At 45.4% G+C, this 15,823-nt stretch overlaps 1 protein-coding gene across 1 annotated transcript in view; it reads right to left on the bottom strand.

Annotated features, from left to right (window-relative positions):
• Positions 1-6,169: 6,169 nt before the first annotated feature.
• MDGA2 (MAM domain containing glycosylphosphatidylinositol anchor 2) overlaps positions 6,170-15,823 on the bottom strand; it is a 186,493-nt gene continuing 176,839 nt past the window's right edge. Inside the window, exons 15-17 of the mRNA XM_041458477.1 lie at positions 12,640-12,770; positions 8,248-8,353; positions 6,170-7,751 (exon numbers count right to left, since the gene is read on the bottom strand). Of these exons, the coding sequence (XP_041314411.1) occupies positions 7,663-7,751; positions 8,248-8,353; positions 12,640-12,770 (326 nt within the window). The 3' untranslated portion in view covers positions 6,170-7,662. The remainder of the gene's footprint in view (positions 7,752-8,247; positions 8,354-12,639; positions 12,771-15,823) is intronic.

Raw genomic sequence — 15,823 nt, 5'->3', positions numbered from 1 at the left:
GGAAAAACTCTGCTGGGATCAGTCAAGGGAAGGACTGGCCCCATTAGGGAAGAGGGTGGCCCAGCCTCTTCCTGCTCTAGTTAAGACCTTTCCATACTTAATAAGAAGTGGAGATAAAGATTCCCACATTTTCACACCTCCCAGGAGGGCAGGGACACAAGGAACAAGAGATATCCCTCACCAAACCCCATCCCTCCCCTTCATCCCAGTGGATCTGGGAGCAGAAAACATTGGAAAAGACAGAAAATACTGCCGGCAATGGAAAAGGTACCCAAAAATCCAGAGTGGTTTCTTTTTTCTTTATAAAATGTACATAAAGAACATGAAACCCTTGAGGTAAAAGTGAGAGCAGTTTGGAACTCAACCAGATACAGACCTAACAATGACCCAAAATCAATCTACAGTGGGGGTGTAGGAAAATAAGAGAGCAAGTTTGGGTTCTGTACAACAGTGGAGATTGTTAAAATGTCCTCGTTATCCTATTTACATTAAATACATCCAATTACAGGTATTTATAGGGTATTTACAGACACAAACACCACGTTTGTCCCCTTTGCAGTTGGAGTGTGCAGCAGGTCTGGGTGTTCCTGAGAAGGTGCTGAGGCTCTGCGTTCTTACTCTCAAGAATTCGTGTTTCTCCAGTCCCTTTTGTGGCCGTATCCATCCAAAAATTCCTCAGGCGTGGTTGTAGCAGTGATCCTGGTTTTCCCTCCTGTCTGTGGAAGGTGAAAGCTGCCTGCACAAATCCTGGATCCCGCGGGATCAGCGGGAATGTTTCTCCAGCTGTAGCCATGACCTTGGCGGTGAGCAAAGCTCAAGATTCACTTATCCAAGAACTCAACATTCCAGTCTCTTTCTCAATGAGGAAAAGAAAAATCTTACAGAGACTGGAAAAGGAAGGAAATCGGTTGTAAATCACCTGTCATAGGTTCCATAGGTAAGGTGACATCCAAACTGAACGTGTCCCAGAGGAACCAGGCAGGAGAGACACAGATCCATCCATCCCATCCATCCAGACCCATCCACAAGGAACACAAATGGTCCTATTTAGGTTTCAGTTTCTTATCAGGAATTTGAGATGGATTTTATCATTGCCAGGTGTTGCTCAGGGCAGCAGGGAATTTCAGAGCCCTGTGGATGTGGCACTTGGGGACATGGATCAGTGGTGGCCTTGGCTGTGCTGGGGCGTGGTTGGACTTGATATTCTTGGAGCTAAAGCCCAGCCTAAAAGATTCCATGATTCCACGATGGTGTTCCCAGTGGGAAATGACTGATGGCTCATGGCTGAACTGGGATGTTTTAGGGAATTTGAGGAGGGGCGCTCAGGGAAGAGGGAATTTCTCCTCACACCTACGGAGTCCATCGAGCTCTCTGGTGACTCCCTCAGCCTGTTCTCACTTGAGTTTTAATGTCACACAAGATACCCAAGGCCAGGCTGGATGGGCTTGGAGAAACTGGAGTAATGGAAAGGTCTCTGCCCATGGAAGGGTGGGGCTGGATGGGATTTAAGGTCCCTTCCAACCCAAACCATCCTGGGATTCTGGGATGTGTGGAATACAAGCTCCCCAGTCTGACAGATCCAAAAGAAATCAATGAAATAATATTTTAACAGGGAACAGCAGGATTTACAATCCCAATTTCCCTGTGTTTGGGTTAATGATCACTCCTATCTTTTATGATACAGAGCACAACTCCCTGCCTACACCAACATTCCCATGGGATCTGGGGCTGACACAGTCAGGGGTTTAGGGACAGATGACAGAAAACTTCTGCACACTGTAAATCCCAAGAATGTGGGATTGCAGGAGCTGCAGGTCCCTAAATTCCTTTGCACAAGGGATAATCCAATGGTTTCATTCCTTCTGTGCTGACACTGGAATCATGGTGGAGCAGGTAAAAAGGGGAGACCATTCCTGCAGTGCTGCTCATTTTCCTTAAAAACGTAAAAAAGAATTTGAAATGGAAATATAATCTTTTTTTATAGGTTTTGATAGTTTTATAGGAAAATCCAAGAATTATTCCAGATGGCTCCCAATCTCTTTATTAGCATGGAGAGGCAGGGAGTACTAGTAACTCCAAACTGGAGACTTTTTTTTATGGAAATGCTCCAAAAAGCCATTTTCCTGATGGATCACACACCTCTGGGGGAGGATGAGAGTTTCAATTACCTTTCAATATATGAAAAAAACATTCCCAGCAGGTAAACTCTCCCAAAATAAAACCAGGAAAGCCTCTTCCACTCAGTATGGGAAAAAATCAGATCCTCCTGCCTGAATTGCTCCCTACAAATGGAATTCACTGCCCTAACTAGGCAGGAAAGACAATGAACAAGCTGAAGATTCATTTTATTTTAAAGTTTGGGGATCCCAATCGCCCCAAAACTGATTATTCCATCTCCATAGCGGATGCAGCAGGAATTCCAGTGCTGGATGTCAAGGAAAGCTCTGGGGTCAGTGGAGGCTGGGGCTTGCAGGGGATGGAAGATGCAGCTCCATCACTTTGGGAGGAACCAGCAGTTCCTGTCCCAATTTAAAAGGAAATTTCACATTCCCAGGTATTTCTGGCCTTCAAATCCTAATTGTGCATCCATGGTGTCATTGGGATGGGTTTATTCCCTTCTAATCCATGATTTTATCCCTCCTTGTGACCCATCCAAGATCCAGGCCATGCTAAAGAAGAGGTGGCTTGGTAGCACAGTGAGATCCGAGTGTTTCATGATTTTTTGTGGGATTCAGGTTTTCCAGAGAAGCTGCTCCTGGATCCTGGCAGTGCCCAAGGCCAGGTTGGACACTGGGGCTGGAGCAGCCTGGGACAGTGGGAGGTGTTCCTGCCATGGCAGGAGTGACACTGGGTGGGATTTAAGGTCCCTTTCACCCAAACTACTCCATAATTCTACAATTCCATGATTTCACATTCAATTTGTGAGAGAAACTTGAAAGAAAAAGGGAAGTTCTCCACTGCTTATGTTCCCAGATCAGCCTGAGAAAGAACTGAAAAAACCTGGAAAACTTATCCTGTGCTCCACCCTCCTCTGCTTTGGGAACAGCCAGATAATTCTTGCAGCCATCCCATCAAACCCAGCCACTTTTCCCAACATCCCAGGACTTCTGTTGCTGCACAATTCAGTATTTGATGTCCAGTTTAAAAATCCATCAAGGACATTTCAAGGTTGGATACCCCAGAACTGAATCAGAGGGGTTTCAAATTCCAGGAACTGCCAGTTCCAACTGCCTTTGATGGCTGATCCATCATTTTCACATCCATTTTCACTCCAAAATGTAACATAAAATAAAAACCAAGAGTAGGAAATTCGTATCTCAATCTGTTCTTCTTATTCATGGCCTGGAGTAAAATCCCATTTCCTTTTCAGTGCTTTATTTTGGGATGTAAAAGAAGATAAAACTACTCCTACAATCAACATTTGGAAGAGAAATCCTGCTTTTCTTAGCACCTCCTGCAGCCCAGAGTGAAATGGGAACAGGCATTGGAATACATTTCCTTTCCCACAAAACCTGGGATTTTCAGGACACACAGATTATTCTGCCCTGAAAAAAGACATCTGTGGTCTTTGTCAACCAAAATTCTTTATCAAATATTCCATGGGAGTGAGGGAAAGGAGAATCCAAATGGATCCAAATGGAAAGAGCAAACATGGATTTCAGCCTGCAGTTTTAACTTGGGATCTAAACAATGGAGCAGGATGTCCTGTTCCTTATAATCCAACTCCTTTGTCAAAGAGGAATCACAGGGCACTTCCCAAATCTTAACTTCCCACAGAGTTCCCATCACACCATCATCACCAGCCCTGCAGCCAGAGCTGTGCCTGGAAAATTCATCTCCAATGGGCATCTAAGGTTCTGTTTGGATCTTCAAGGGAAATTCAAGGGAAAAGCAGGGAAGTATTTTAAAGGCAATGGAATGCTTCCTGTTTTCCTTTCCTTCCTGCTCTGTGGAAGGTGTCCCTGCCTGTGGGGTTGGAATGGGATGAGATTTAAGGTCCCTTCCAACCAAAACCTTCTGGGATTCTGTGGAAATGACTGATAGACAGTTACTCTGGCTCCCAGCAGATCCAGCCCTTCCAAAGAGAGTCCTGCCAAAATCACCCATGGAGAAGCCTCTTGGATCACCCCTCAGTTCCGTGGCTCTCAGGAGATATCCATGGGAAGATGCACGGCTAGGTTTGGATCCTGAGTTCCAAGACACACCAACCTCCAAAAAAAATCTGCCTCAGGGTCTCACCATGCCTGACCTGCCTCATCCATCTATCCATCCATCCATCCATCCATCCATCCATCCATCCGTCCATCCATCCATCCGTCCATCCACCCATCCACAGTTAAAATCCAGAGCTTCCAACGGGAATTTTGGTGATTTGTGTTAAGGGTGTCAAACACCTCAGTCCATCCAGACTCAAGAGTCCCAAATCCCCCAGGCCACCAGACACCAGAATTCCCACCATCTTTCAAACCCCACAGTCCATCCAGATATGGAGCTTCCACTTTCTTCCAAACTTTATGGTCCATCCAGACTCAGAGTTCCCAGCACTTTCCAGACCCCACAGTTCATCAGACTCTGCGTTCCCATTTTCATCTAAACCCCACAGTCCATCCAGACTCGGAGTTCCCACTTTCTTCCAAATCCCCCAGTCCATCACACTCAGAATTCCCACTGACTTCCAAAGAGCAGAGTCCATTCAAATTTGGAGCTTCGGCCATCTTCCAAACCCAACAGGCCACCAGGCTCAGAGTTCCCAACATATTCCAAATCCCATGGTCCATCGGACTCAGAGCCACTGTTTTCCAAACCCCATAGTCCATCTGGATTTGGAGCTTCCCACTTTCTTTCAAACCCTATGGTCCATCCACACTCAGAACTCCCATTGTTCTAAACCCCACAGTCCATGCAGATTTGGAGTTCCCACCATCTTCCAAACCCCACGGTCCATCCAGGCTTGGAGTTCCCACCATCTTCCAAACCCCACGGTCCATCCAGATTTGGAGCTCCCACCATCTTCCAAACCCCACGGTCCATCCAGGCTTGGAGTTCCCACTGTCTTCCAAACCCCATGGTCCATTCCAGAGTTGAGGTTCCCACCATCTTCCAAACCCCATGGTCCATTCCAGATTTGAGGTTCCCACTATCTTCCAAACCCCACGGTCCGTCCAGATTTGGAGCTCCCACCATCTTCCAAACCCCACGGTCCATCCAGGCTTGGAGTTCCCACTGTCTTCCAAACCCCACGGTCCATTCCAGATTTGGAGTTCCCACTTTCTTCCAAACAGAGCAAGGTGCTGATAACCCCAAGGTTGTGGGTTCAATCCCCACAGGGACCATTCAGTTCAGATTTGGACTTGAGGATCCTTGCAGGTCCCTTCCAGCCCAGAATATTCCATGATTCCAGGGATGAGGTTTAAGATCCCTTCTAACCTAAACCATTCTGGAATTCTCTGAAAATGTCCTGACTTGGAGCTCCCATTGTTTTCTGAGCACAGGAACTTAAAGACACCAAAAATTCCTAAAAACCGGGGAGCCAAGAGCATCCTGGGAATGCTCCTGCCCCTGAGTGCCACCAGTATGGACCAGTACAACTCCAGCTGACACCAGTTGACCAAGGAAAGCCCTGCCAGTGTCTCAACAAACACACGCACCACGGGGCTGCCTTACCTGGAAAGAGGCTTTATTGAACAGAGCTGGAAAATTATCTCTTCAGTGGAATTACTGAATTTGCACAAACATTTCTCTACAGAATAAAAAAAATCAAGCCTTGTCATTGTTTTACTGCATCTCGTTGTGCTTTTTATACTCATATTTGCAATTATTATACTCATCTTTTGTTTGTTTTCACGTTTGTACTCCAATTATTTGCATATCAGGTTTTGCTTTTAATCCTAGGGTGTCGAGAGAACACAGAATAATAATAATAATTATTATAATTATAATAATAATAATACTCTTCTTTAGACAAAAGTCTTTTTGTTTTTTTAAATGAAGTTAAAAGCTGAGCTAATTTAAGGAAAAAGGTCTTCAAATTTCATAACCAACTGGAAGGGAACTTTACAATGCAGTGGAAAACCGGCACGTGTTCGGGTAGCTCAAACCCATTTTGTACAGCTTTTATTTTTTTTTTTTCCTTGTAAAAGTGGATTATTTTTAATTTTTTTTAACTTTTTGTTTGTTTGTTTTTTGAATTTCGCTACAATAACAAAATAATCTTTTGCCCTCTGCACCGAGTCTGGCTCCGGGGCAGAGGCAGAGCCCCCTCGGAGCGTCCGGAGCTCCAGATGTCGGGAGCCATCCCAACGGAGGGGGAGAATAAGAAAATCATCCTGTGTTTCACCACCTTCTGCACCAAGTGTGTGTCTGAACCACCTTTGTTCCTCTGGTTGACCCACTGGAGAACCTGAAACGACGACAACAACGACAACAAAAAGTGCTGCTCCCATCGGCAGCACCACCGGGAGCTGTTTCGAATGGATAAGAAGCTGAAAGGCCATGGCTGTCTGGAAGGTCACACAGCACGGATCTCATCCCAAAGGCTTTCCACAGCAGCTTAGGTCCATCCATCCTTCTCCAGAAGCGGCTCCGTCTCCTTGCCTGCACACCCAGGCTCCAGAGTTTGTTTAGAAAAGACTTTGCACAACCCACGTTTTCAGCGGTGCAAAGCTTCCGTGTTGAAATCATCGTTATTACATTTATTATAATTTTTTTATTTTTATATATATATATTTATATATATATATATATATTTATATTTTGTTCGGTTTTTTTGTTTTTGTTTTTTTTTTTTTGAAATCAGGCTTGTTTCATTGAAGGCACTTGGTTTCCATGGCAATTTATAAAAGACGGTGGTTTGGTTTCTTCACTTCCGTAGAGCTGATGACTCCGGTGGGGAGGGGAGAGGGATCTTCCAGCGGCCGCGAGCAAACTCCCAGTGAAGCCTGTGACAAATGTAAGCCCAGGTGGCACATCCTGGGTGGGAATGCATGCAAAAGGAGACAGCACACAGTCACCAAGCAGAGCCGTGAGGAATGAAACGGGAATGTCTGCAAACAGCTCCGATTCCGGGTTATCCTCGAGGGGAGGTGACAGCCCAAGCTGAAAGGGCCGACATTTGTTTAACTCTACGCTAAAAACCTTCGGGAAGGGAAAATGAACGCCAGCTCTTCACGTACCCTGTTTACAGTGAGGTGTTTCTCTCTCTCTCTGTGTTTGTATTTCCTCTCTCTCTCTCCTTCCTCTTTTTTTTGGCAGGCCATTCGGTTTCCATGGTAACAAGCAAACGATTCATTTGAAACAAAACCAGCCATGACTTTGTGCTTTGACAAGGGTTTCTAGAGCTCTTTGCCGAGAGTTCAACCAGATGATGCTGAATTCATCAGTGACCACAAAAGCACCTGAAGGTCTCTTCCTTACTTAGGTCAGATCTCGGTCTCAAGCTTGGTTCTTAGTGAGTTCCACTCCCGTGATGCCTTTTCAAGTCCCCAGTGCTTTCTTAATCTGCTTTTTTTTAAATTTTTAAATTATTTATTTACGTATTTATTTAACTTTCGAGTCAGTCAGTGGAGGAATCTTTGGTAGTTTGTTTGGAAATGTCCATTTTACAAAGACTCTTTCTTCATGCCAGCGCCTGGTGAATCTTTTGTAGCCTCTGCCAGGATAAGGTCACCTCTGATGACTTAAGACAGACATGAGGATGAGGAGTGGGAGAAGTCGTATATGTGCTAATGGCCCAACAGCACCTGATCGTAGATCTACAAAAAGGGGAGAAAAATGGAATTAAAGAGGTGCCCAGACCCCGTCGCCTTTGCTACAGTGTTCCAAAGTCACCTCCCACCACGAGGGGACAGGGACAACCATCACCAATTTGATAGGGCAGGAACTGGGATGAAAATCCACCTGGCTGTGGTTACCTCTGTTTTAATGCACACACAGGGTGAAGGGGTGAGACAGAGCCCTCAGGGAATCACAGCAGTGATTTCCGTGGATTCCACATTTTTTTGGGCATCCTGGACATTGTTTTGATGTTGTTTTATCTGCCTGAGTATCTCAAATCCAGCCCAACCTCATCCACCACTCTTGCCTGTGCCTCGCACCCACCCAGCATCCTCCCACCTGAGCAAAGCATTCCCAAGGACAGCACTCCACTTTAAACCTTCCAGCTGAACCAAAGCAGGGATTGTTCTGCTGGAAAAGATCCATTTGGGGAGGGGAAAGACAGGAAGGAACTTGTGGGAAAGAGCCACTTACTGTTGGCCGGTTGGTCTGATTTCATGCACTCTCCTTCCACAATGGACACGTCGTCAATAGCAATGTCCCCTTCGATTCCAGGGCCACGGATCCCTTCAAAGATGAGCTGGGAAAAAGAAAATCAGAGGGTGGTAAACTAAAAACATCCAGCGGAGCAGAGGGGGATAAATAAAAAATGTCCAGAAGATCAGGTCTTAAAATCAAAACCAGCACATAAAGAAAGGACTTTTCTTAAAATAAGACATGTGCAAATATCTAATTTCAGATTGTGGAAGTAAATTTCATGCTAGGACCTATTTTGCCCAGCATGTGGGTTCTCATCAGGTTTGGAAGCTTTGATTCCATCTAGGAATGGTTTTTCAGAGGAATTGGGATGATCACAGTGAGGGACACAGTAGAGATTTTATTGCAATTTAAGATGAACTTCAACCTCTGCTGAGTGGATGACTGGGATTTTAAAGTCCTGCTGGTACTTTTCTCTCCAATATTCCTTGTCTGAAACCAATCTGCTGGAAGAGGAAATCGTGCCTGGATCTTGAGAGGAAAACGTCTCCTCCCCCAAAATCCAGCCCCTGCTCTTTGGCAGCAGGAACAACACCAATCAGTGGAGTTGAAAGTCCAATTTTTCCTGACAATGGAAAACAATTTCCAGCCTAAAGGGCTCTGTCCAAACACAACAGGCAGCATTTAATTAAAAGCTGCATTTGGCAGTGATTTTGGTGGCCCTTGGAGAGGGGTTGCTCCACGCTCAGAACAAATCACGGCACAGGAGCTGGCAGGGCAAGGAGCAGAACCCAGCCTGCAGCTCCCAGGATTGGGCAGGAGGTGCCAGCTGAGCAGAATTCCCTATCAGTAGCCTGAAAAAAAAAAAACCTATTATGCATTTGGACAGCTGTTGTTAAAAATACTGCATCAAACTGGAGAATAGGGGGTACAGGAAAGGTCACTCTGCTCTTAATGGAATGGAATTATGATCATAAAAGGCCAATCCTGAGTGTTTTGGGGGGATTCAGCTTCTGCCTCATCCCTGGCAGTATCCAAGGCCAGGCTGGACAGGGCTGGGATATGCCTGGGATATGGAAGGTGTCCATGCCCATGGCAGGAGTGGAATTAGTTGATTTTTAATCCCTTCCATGGCAAACCAGTGTGGGATTCTCTGATTTTTCCACAGAATTTCAGGCAGATTTTCACCCACCCCTGTGCCCCCCTCTCACCCTTCTCCCTTTCCCTTCCAGGCACTTGGGGTGTCCCAGGACAATCCCACTAGGTGGGGGGTGCAGGAGGGGTTTCAGGGTGTCATTAACACCCCCAAAAGTGGGGAGCTGAGAGGCTCCAGTTTGGTGCACATCGACCTGAAAAAGGGGTTAAAATGCTGCTGCAGACTGGGCCAACTGGGACAAACTGGGGAAACCTGGTTTCCTGATGTCCCCCCTGTAAGGAACACCCCGAGCCTGAAAATTTGGAATATTCCCTTTTGGATGGAGGAGTGAAAGCATTGAGATCATTCAAACATGAAGATAAATCCCAGAGTAGCTCCACAAGAGTTTTGTGATTTGGGATTGGGAATCCTGCAGGGCCCAGGGCTGCACACCTGGATGTTCCCAGCCCATCCTGCTGATACTGGAGTGTTTTGGACACAAAGTGACCAAATCTGGGTGGGTTGAGCCCCATATGGAGCTCAGATAGTGACTGACTCAATAGGAGTGACCAGGACCTGCTGATCCCAATCCTTTGTGATAAATCCTGGAATTTTTATTTGGATACTGCAATATTTAGATCCTAAATTAGCAATAAATCCAATCCCAATCATTCATACCATCACCATGTCCTGCTGCTCAAACCTGAACTAAAACTGACATTTTCTTGTTGACAGAACCAACGTGTCCCTCTCTTTTGGGGTTCCCTATTTTTGGGGTGTTCATTCTTTAAAAACATTGAATGTCTGAATATCTGAGCTAGATTTATGCACTTTTTTGAGATTTAAAGCACTGCAGTCCTCCCAGATCCTCACGACAAAAACTTTGTTCTATATCACAGGGACTGACAAGGTATAAAATCTTTTACTCCTATAAATTACCCTATAAAAAGTTTTAATTTCCATGTCACTGCAGTGTTTTACTGCAAAGATTCACTTCAATTCCCTCTCCTTAAATTTAACTTGGAGCTTTATATTCCTTCCTACTTACACTCCTAAATGGAAAATAAAATTTTCTGTGATGCGAGCGATGCTAAAAAAAAGATAATTTAAGGCTCCAAGAGCTCTGACATTTATTTGTTAAATTTGGTCAGAGCTTTACATTTATTTTATGCTGAAACCTTTAAACACAACAATGTAAAAGGTGAAAAGAAGCCAAGGAGAGGAGCTTCCCTCTGGAACCTCCCTCCTCCACTCCTCTGGATTGTTGCTGCCAAATCCTTTGCATTTCCCTGCCCAAGAGTCTGATTCTTCCCTGATTTTCTAAAGCCCTTCCCAGGTCTCCAAAACCCCTTCAAATCCATCTCTTCCTTCCCTTTCCCAGGGCATTTATTATGTTCAGATATTAAATAATTTCTCTCTCCTTCACTCTTCAGAACTCTTGGATTTATCCTGACTTCACCAATGAAAATTTCAACCACTCTGAATTTCTGTGCCTGGCCTGGGCTCTGAGTGCTCCTGAGCTCTGCGATTCCTGTTCTCTTCATTCCTGACACTTTGTTCCCATCAAAACTCCCAGCCTGGAACATCTCCCACTGTCCCAGGCTGCTCCAGCCCCAGTGTCCAGCCTGGCCTTGGGCACTGCCAGGGATCCAGGGGCAGCCACAGCTGCTCTGGCAATTCCAGCCCAGCCAGCAATTCCCAGTTCCCAATCTCCCATCCATCCCTGCCCTCTGGCAGTGGGAGCCATTCCCTGTGTCCTGCCCCTCCATCCTTGTCCCCAATCCCTCTCCAGCTCTCCTGGAGCCCCTTCAGTCCCTGCAAGGTTTTCCTGGATCCTTCCCTTCTCCATGTGAACATTCCCAGCTCTCTCATGTCCCACTGTACTTCACATCTCCCTCTCCCTCAGTTTTCCTCTAATTCCCATCCTTGGAATTGCTCTGCAATCCCACAGACCAAACCATTTCTCTCCTGCCAACAACTCTCATACATTGAAATAAAAACAAAGGGTCAGCATCAGGAATTCCCTGAAAATGAAGGAAGTGGAACCTAATGCAAATGTTTAGAAGAGCAGTTTGCAGGACAACTGGAGTTGGGAAGGCTCTGCCTGGATGGTGCAGCACCCTCCTAACCCGTTTTCTGTGGATTTGAGGTGTGGAAGTTTCCTGGCAGAAATTCAAAACCTTTTAAACTCAGGAATGCTGGGAAGTGGTGATGGGAACTCCCAGCAGAGAGGAGCTGAGCACTGGCAAGGCATGAGAATTCCAGGGAAAACAGGCAAAAAGGAATTTTCTGTGGTTTAGAGCAAGAAACTGGCATAAGACCTCCATACCCTGGGCAAAATCAGCAATTTGGCTGTTTTATGCTGAGTTCTTGCTTGCTAAAACTGCCCAGCTTTCCCCTGTCCATTGTTGAACTCCGGCAGATCCCCAGAACCTGGCAGATCCATCTCAGGGAGAGACCTGTCCAAGGTCAGGTTGGCCACTGGGGCTTGGAGCACCCTGGGATCGTGGGAGGTGTGGAATAGGATAGGAGTGGAATGGGATGGGGTTGAATGGAATGGGATTGAATGGAGTGGGATTTAATGGAGTGGGTTTTAATGAGATGGGATTCAAGGTCACTTCAAACACAAAGCAGCCTGTGGCTTTTTCCCAAAAATACATTTTCTCCCCTAGGAGAGCTGGCAGTGACAGAGAGGGCTCAGAGGAGAGCCCTGCACTCAGGGCACGGCTCGTGACTCCCACATTCCCTGAGGACATTCCCAGCCTCACCCACAGCAGGACCTGCTGGCAGCAGCTGCTTTTTTGGGAGTGTTCCAGTTCCAAACAACTCGCAGTGTGCCTGGGAACTGCCCCTAAAGGTCCATCAGCACCTCCCTGTCAGCCCCAGCAGGAAATGTGTGAAAAACCTGTCACAACCCTGTGTGTCTCATGCTCCCAGATCATTCATTTCCCGTAGAAAATCCACGTATTTCCAAAAACCTCTAACACAGGAGCCCTAAGTAATTTCTCCCAGAGAATAATGTTATATTCCACTTGCTAATCTGAAATCAAAACCTGCTGGAATCACTCCCAGCATCTTTGGGAAGCTGGAAAGTGTTTTGAGCTCCAAGCATCATTAAGCTCCGTGGTGCTCAAGGAAAGCAATTATCTGTCCGTGAGCAGCCTCCAGAGCTGGGAAATCCCAAAGAAAAGGGTCAGTATTCCCAGTCTCCCTCCCAGCCCCGAATTCCTGGTTCCTGGAGGTGCCAGCCTTACCTGGAATGAGGTGGGGGGGTTGATGTTCACCCGGGCTTGGTTCCAGTGCTGTCCCTTATTCCCACTCGAAGACCACAAGGGGTTTTCTATGGCAGTCTGGCCTTTGAGCCGCAGGTAAACGTTCAAACTTCCTGGAAAACAGCAGGACAACTGGAGTTGGGAAGGCTCTGCCTGGATGGTGCAGCACCCTCCTAACCCGTTTTCTGTGGATTTGAGGTGTGGAAGTTTCCTGGCAGAAATTCAAAACCTTTTAAACTCAGGAATGCTGGGAAGTGGTGATGGGAACTCCCAGCAGAGAGGAGCTGAGCACCCATCCTGCAGTTCAGGCAAGGCATGAGAATTCCAGGGAAAACAGGCAAAAATGAATTTTATGTGGTTTAGAGCAAGAAATTGGCATTAGACCTCCATACCCTGGGCAAAATCAGCAATTTGGCTGTTTTATGCTGAGTTCTTGCTTGCTAAAACTGCCCAGCTTTCCCCTGTCCATTGTTGAACTCCGGCAGATCCCCAGAACCTGGCAGATCCATCTCAGGGAGAGACCTGATGCCCTTGGGAATATTTCTGGAGGACAACAACATCTTCTGGGTTGAAAAACCTGCAAAATCCCTCCCTGTGCAGGAAAACCTTTGCCCACAGACATTTTTGACACCAGGGTCACCTGCAGGCATGAACAGAACCAGATTCTCTTGGTGCATCAAAAAATAACAAATTTCATTTCTCTGGGTTCATTAATTCACAGGATTTGGGGGTTTTGGTCCTATTTGCCACCGTGGTTGCCTGCAGGTGTGTGGGGCCTCTTTGTGCTCTGTAAATTCAGTGTATTTCACTTAATCTGAGACTTTCAGGCAGCCAAATTCCCACAGGAGCAGTGTTTTTTGGGATGCCTGGCACAGCAGATCCCACAAATTCCAAGGAAATCCCCCAGATCTGAGGCAGCTGCGCCTGCTATGGAACAGTTCTTATTTCCAGCAAAAGCCAAACTTGGAGCCTTGGAAAACATCAGGCTGGAGATTTAATGGAGGAAATATTTCCCTGTTGGCCTTTTCACCAGGGTGAGAGAATGGGACTGGAATGGGACTGGAATGGGACTGGAATGGGATCATCCATCCTCCCTGAAGGAGCTGGAAAGGGAGAATGAGGAGCAGCTCTGTGATTCCCCCTGGAATGCAGGGAATGGGCACAAAGGAAATGGGATCTGGAGGGGAAAGTCTAGCTCTGCCTCCACACAGAGCAGGGAAAGACCTAAACCAGAAAGGGATTGCAAAGGGATTCCTTTAGCCCAGCCCAGGTGTTTGGAGCAGGGTTAAGAATGCTGCTCAGCCTCATCCTCCTCCAAATATTCATATTTATGTATATTTATTTTTATTTGTTTATAGTATTTATAATTATTTTTATTTATTTATATTTGTTTGTATTTATTTATATTTATTTATATTAATTTCTATATTTATGTGTGCAGTGGTTTTGGCTTGTTAATTTGAGATTTTTTGGTTAATGCATTAATGAGTGTGGGGGGTTTAGAGTTGGTTAATTACTAATTTACTTACTTTTGCTGTGAGGTAGGATTAGGGGAAAGGTAAAGTAGGTTTAAAACTTTAAAAGGGTGTAAAGAAAAATTTATTAATAATAATTAAAAGGAAGAGTAATAGGAAGTAGAATAGAACTTTTAGAATACTTTCTAACTTTCAGAACACAGAAACACTCTTTGACCCTTGATGTTTGTAATTTGTTCTTCATAATACACCACAAATAAACAACCAGAATATGACCAGATATTGCAATTTCTATATTTTTTCTCAGCATGGAGTGGCTGAATCCCTTCCTTCCAAGATAAAACCCAGCGGAGAGCCAGGAGAATTCCAACCTGGAGCTGCATCCACCTTCCTGCAGCACAGAGACAGAAAAAAAAAAAACCAACCTGAGCGCTCTTGTCTGCTCTGCTTAAAATCTGAGCTCTGCCTGGGGGCAGGGGGAGCTCGGACAAAGCAAGCACCAGAACTCTGGGAGGATGAGTTTGCCCTTGAAATAGAGATAAAAATACATCAAACCAGGTCACTTTGACATTGGAAAAACTCTTGGCACACTGGGAGCACCAAGAAACCCGCAAAGGACTTCCAAAAATTGGATTTTTGTTGTTTGGGCTTTTATATTTTCCCACTTCTTTTTTTTTTTTTTTTTTTTTTTTTTTTCATACCACAAAAAGAAAATAACTGTGGGTGTTGAAAGAGGCAGGACTAAAAATAGGCTGGCAGGTACGCTTTGAAAATCCAAATTCCTGCAGTGTGTGAGCAAATTTTTCATGACTTTTCCACAGAAAACACATGAGGAATGCAGCTGCTCCCTGCCTGATCCCAAATCCTTCAGGAAGGCCTATAACACTCACAGATACTCCTTGGAAATCCAAATTCCTGTGGCTTTAGAGCAAATTTTCCATGAATTTTCCATGGGAAATGCATGAGGAATTCTGCTGCTCCCTGCCTGATCCTGAATTTAGTCAGAAATGCCAAAAACACTCAGGAACACTCACAGATATCCTTTGAAAATCCATATTCCTGCAGTTTTTGAGAAAATTCTCCATGACTTTTCCACAGGAGACACCAAAGGAATGCAGCTGCTCCCTGTCTGATCCTGAATCCAGTCAGGAATGCCAAAAACACTCAAACTTACTCCTTGAAAATCTGTATTCCCACAGTCTGTGAGCAAATTCTTCATGGCTTTTCCACAAGAAATACCTGAGGAGTGCTGCTGCTGCCTGCCTGATCCTGAATCCGTCAGGAATGCCTAAAACACTCACAGGTACTCCTTGAAAATCCATATTCCTGCAGTGTTTGAGCAATTTTTCCATTACTTTTTCACAAGAAACACCTGAGGAATGCTGCTGTTCCCTGCCTGCTCCTGAACCCAGTCAAGAATGTCTAAAACACTCAAAGCTACTCCTTGAAAATCCACATTCCTGTAGTGTTTGAGCAAATTTTCCATGACTTTTCCACAGGAAACACATGAGAAATGCAGCTGCTCCCGACCTGATCCTGAATTCAGTCAGGAATGCCTAAAACATCCCCTTAGAATCAAGAAAAATCCTTGCTAAAATCAACTTTTCCCTTGCCAGGCTCTAAAATTCCCATTCAGATCAATGGGATTCCCATGCAGTTCCCTGCCCAAAACCTCACTCATGCAGGAAACA

Source organism: Pyrgilauda ruficollis, unplaced genomic scaffold, assembly GCF_017590135.1.
Source record: "Pyrgilauda ruficollis isolate IOZ18807 unplaced genomic scaffold, ASM1759013v1 scaffold129, whole genome shotgun sequence".
NCBI lineage: Eukaryota > Metazoa > Chordata > Aves > Passeriformes > Passeridae > Pyrgilauda > Pyrgilauda ruficollis.
Note: the sequence above shows the minus strand (reverse complement) of the source record. Positions and strands in the feature narration are given on the sequence as shown.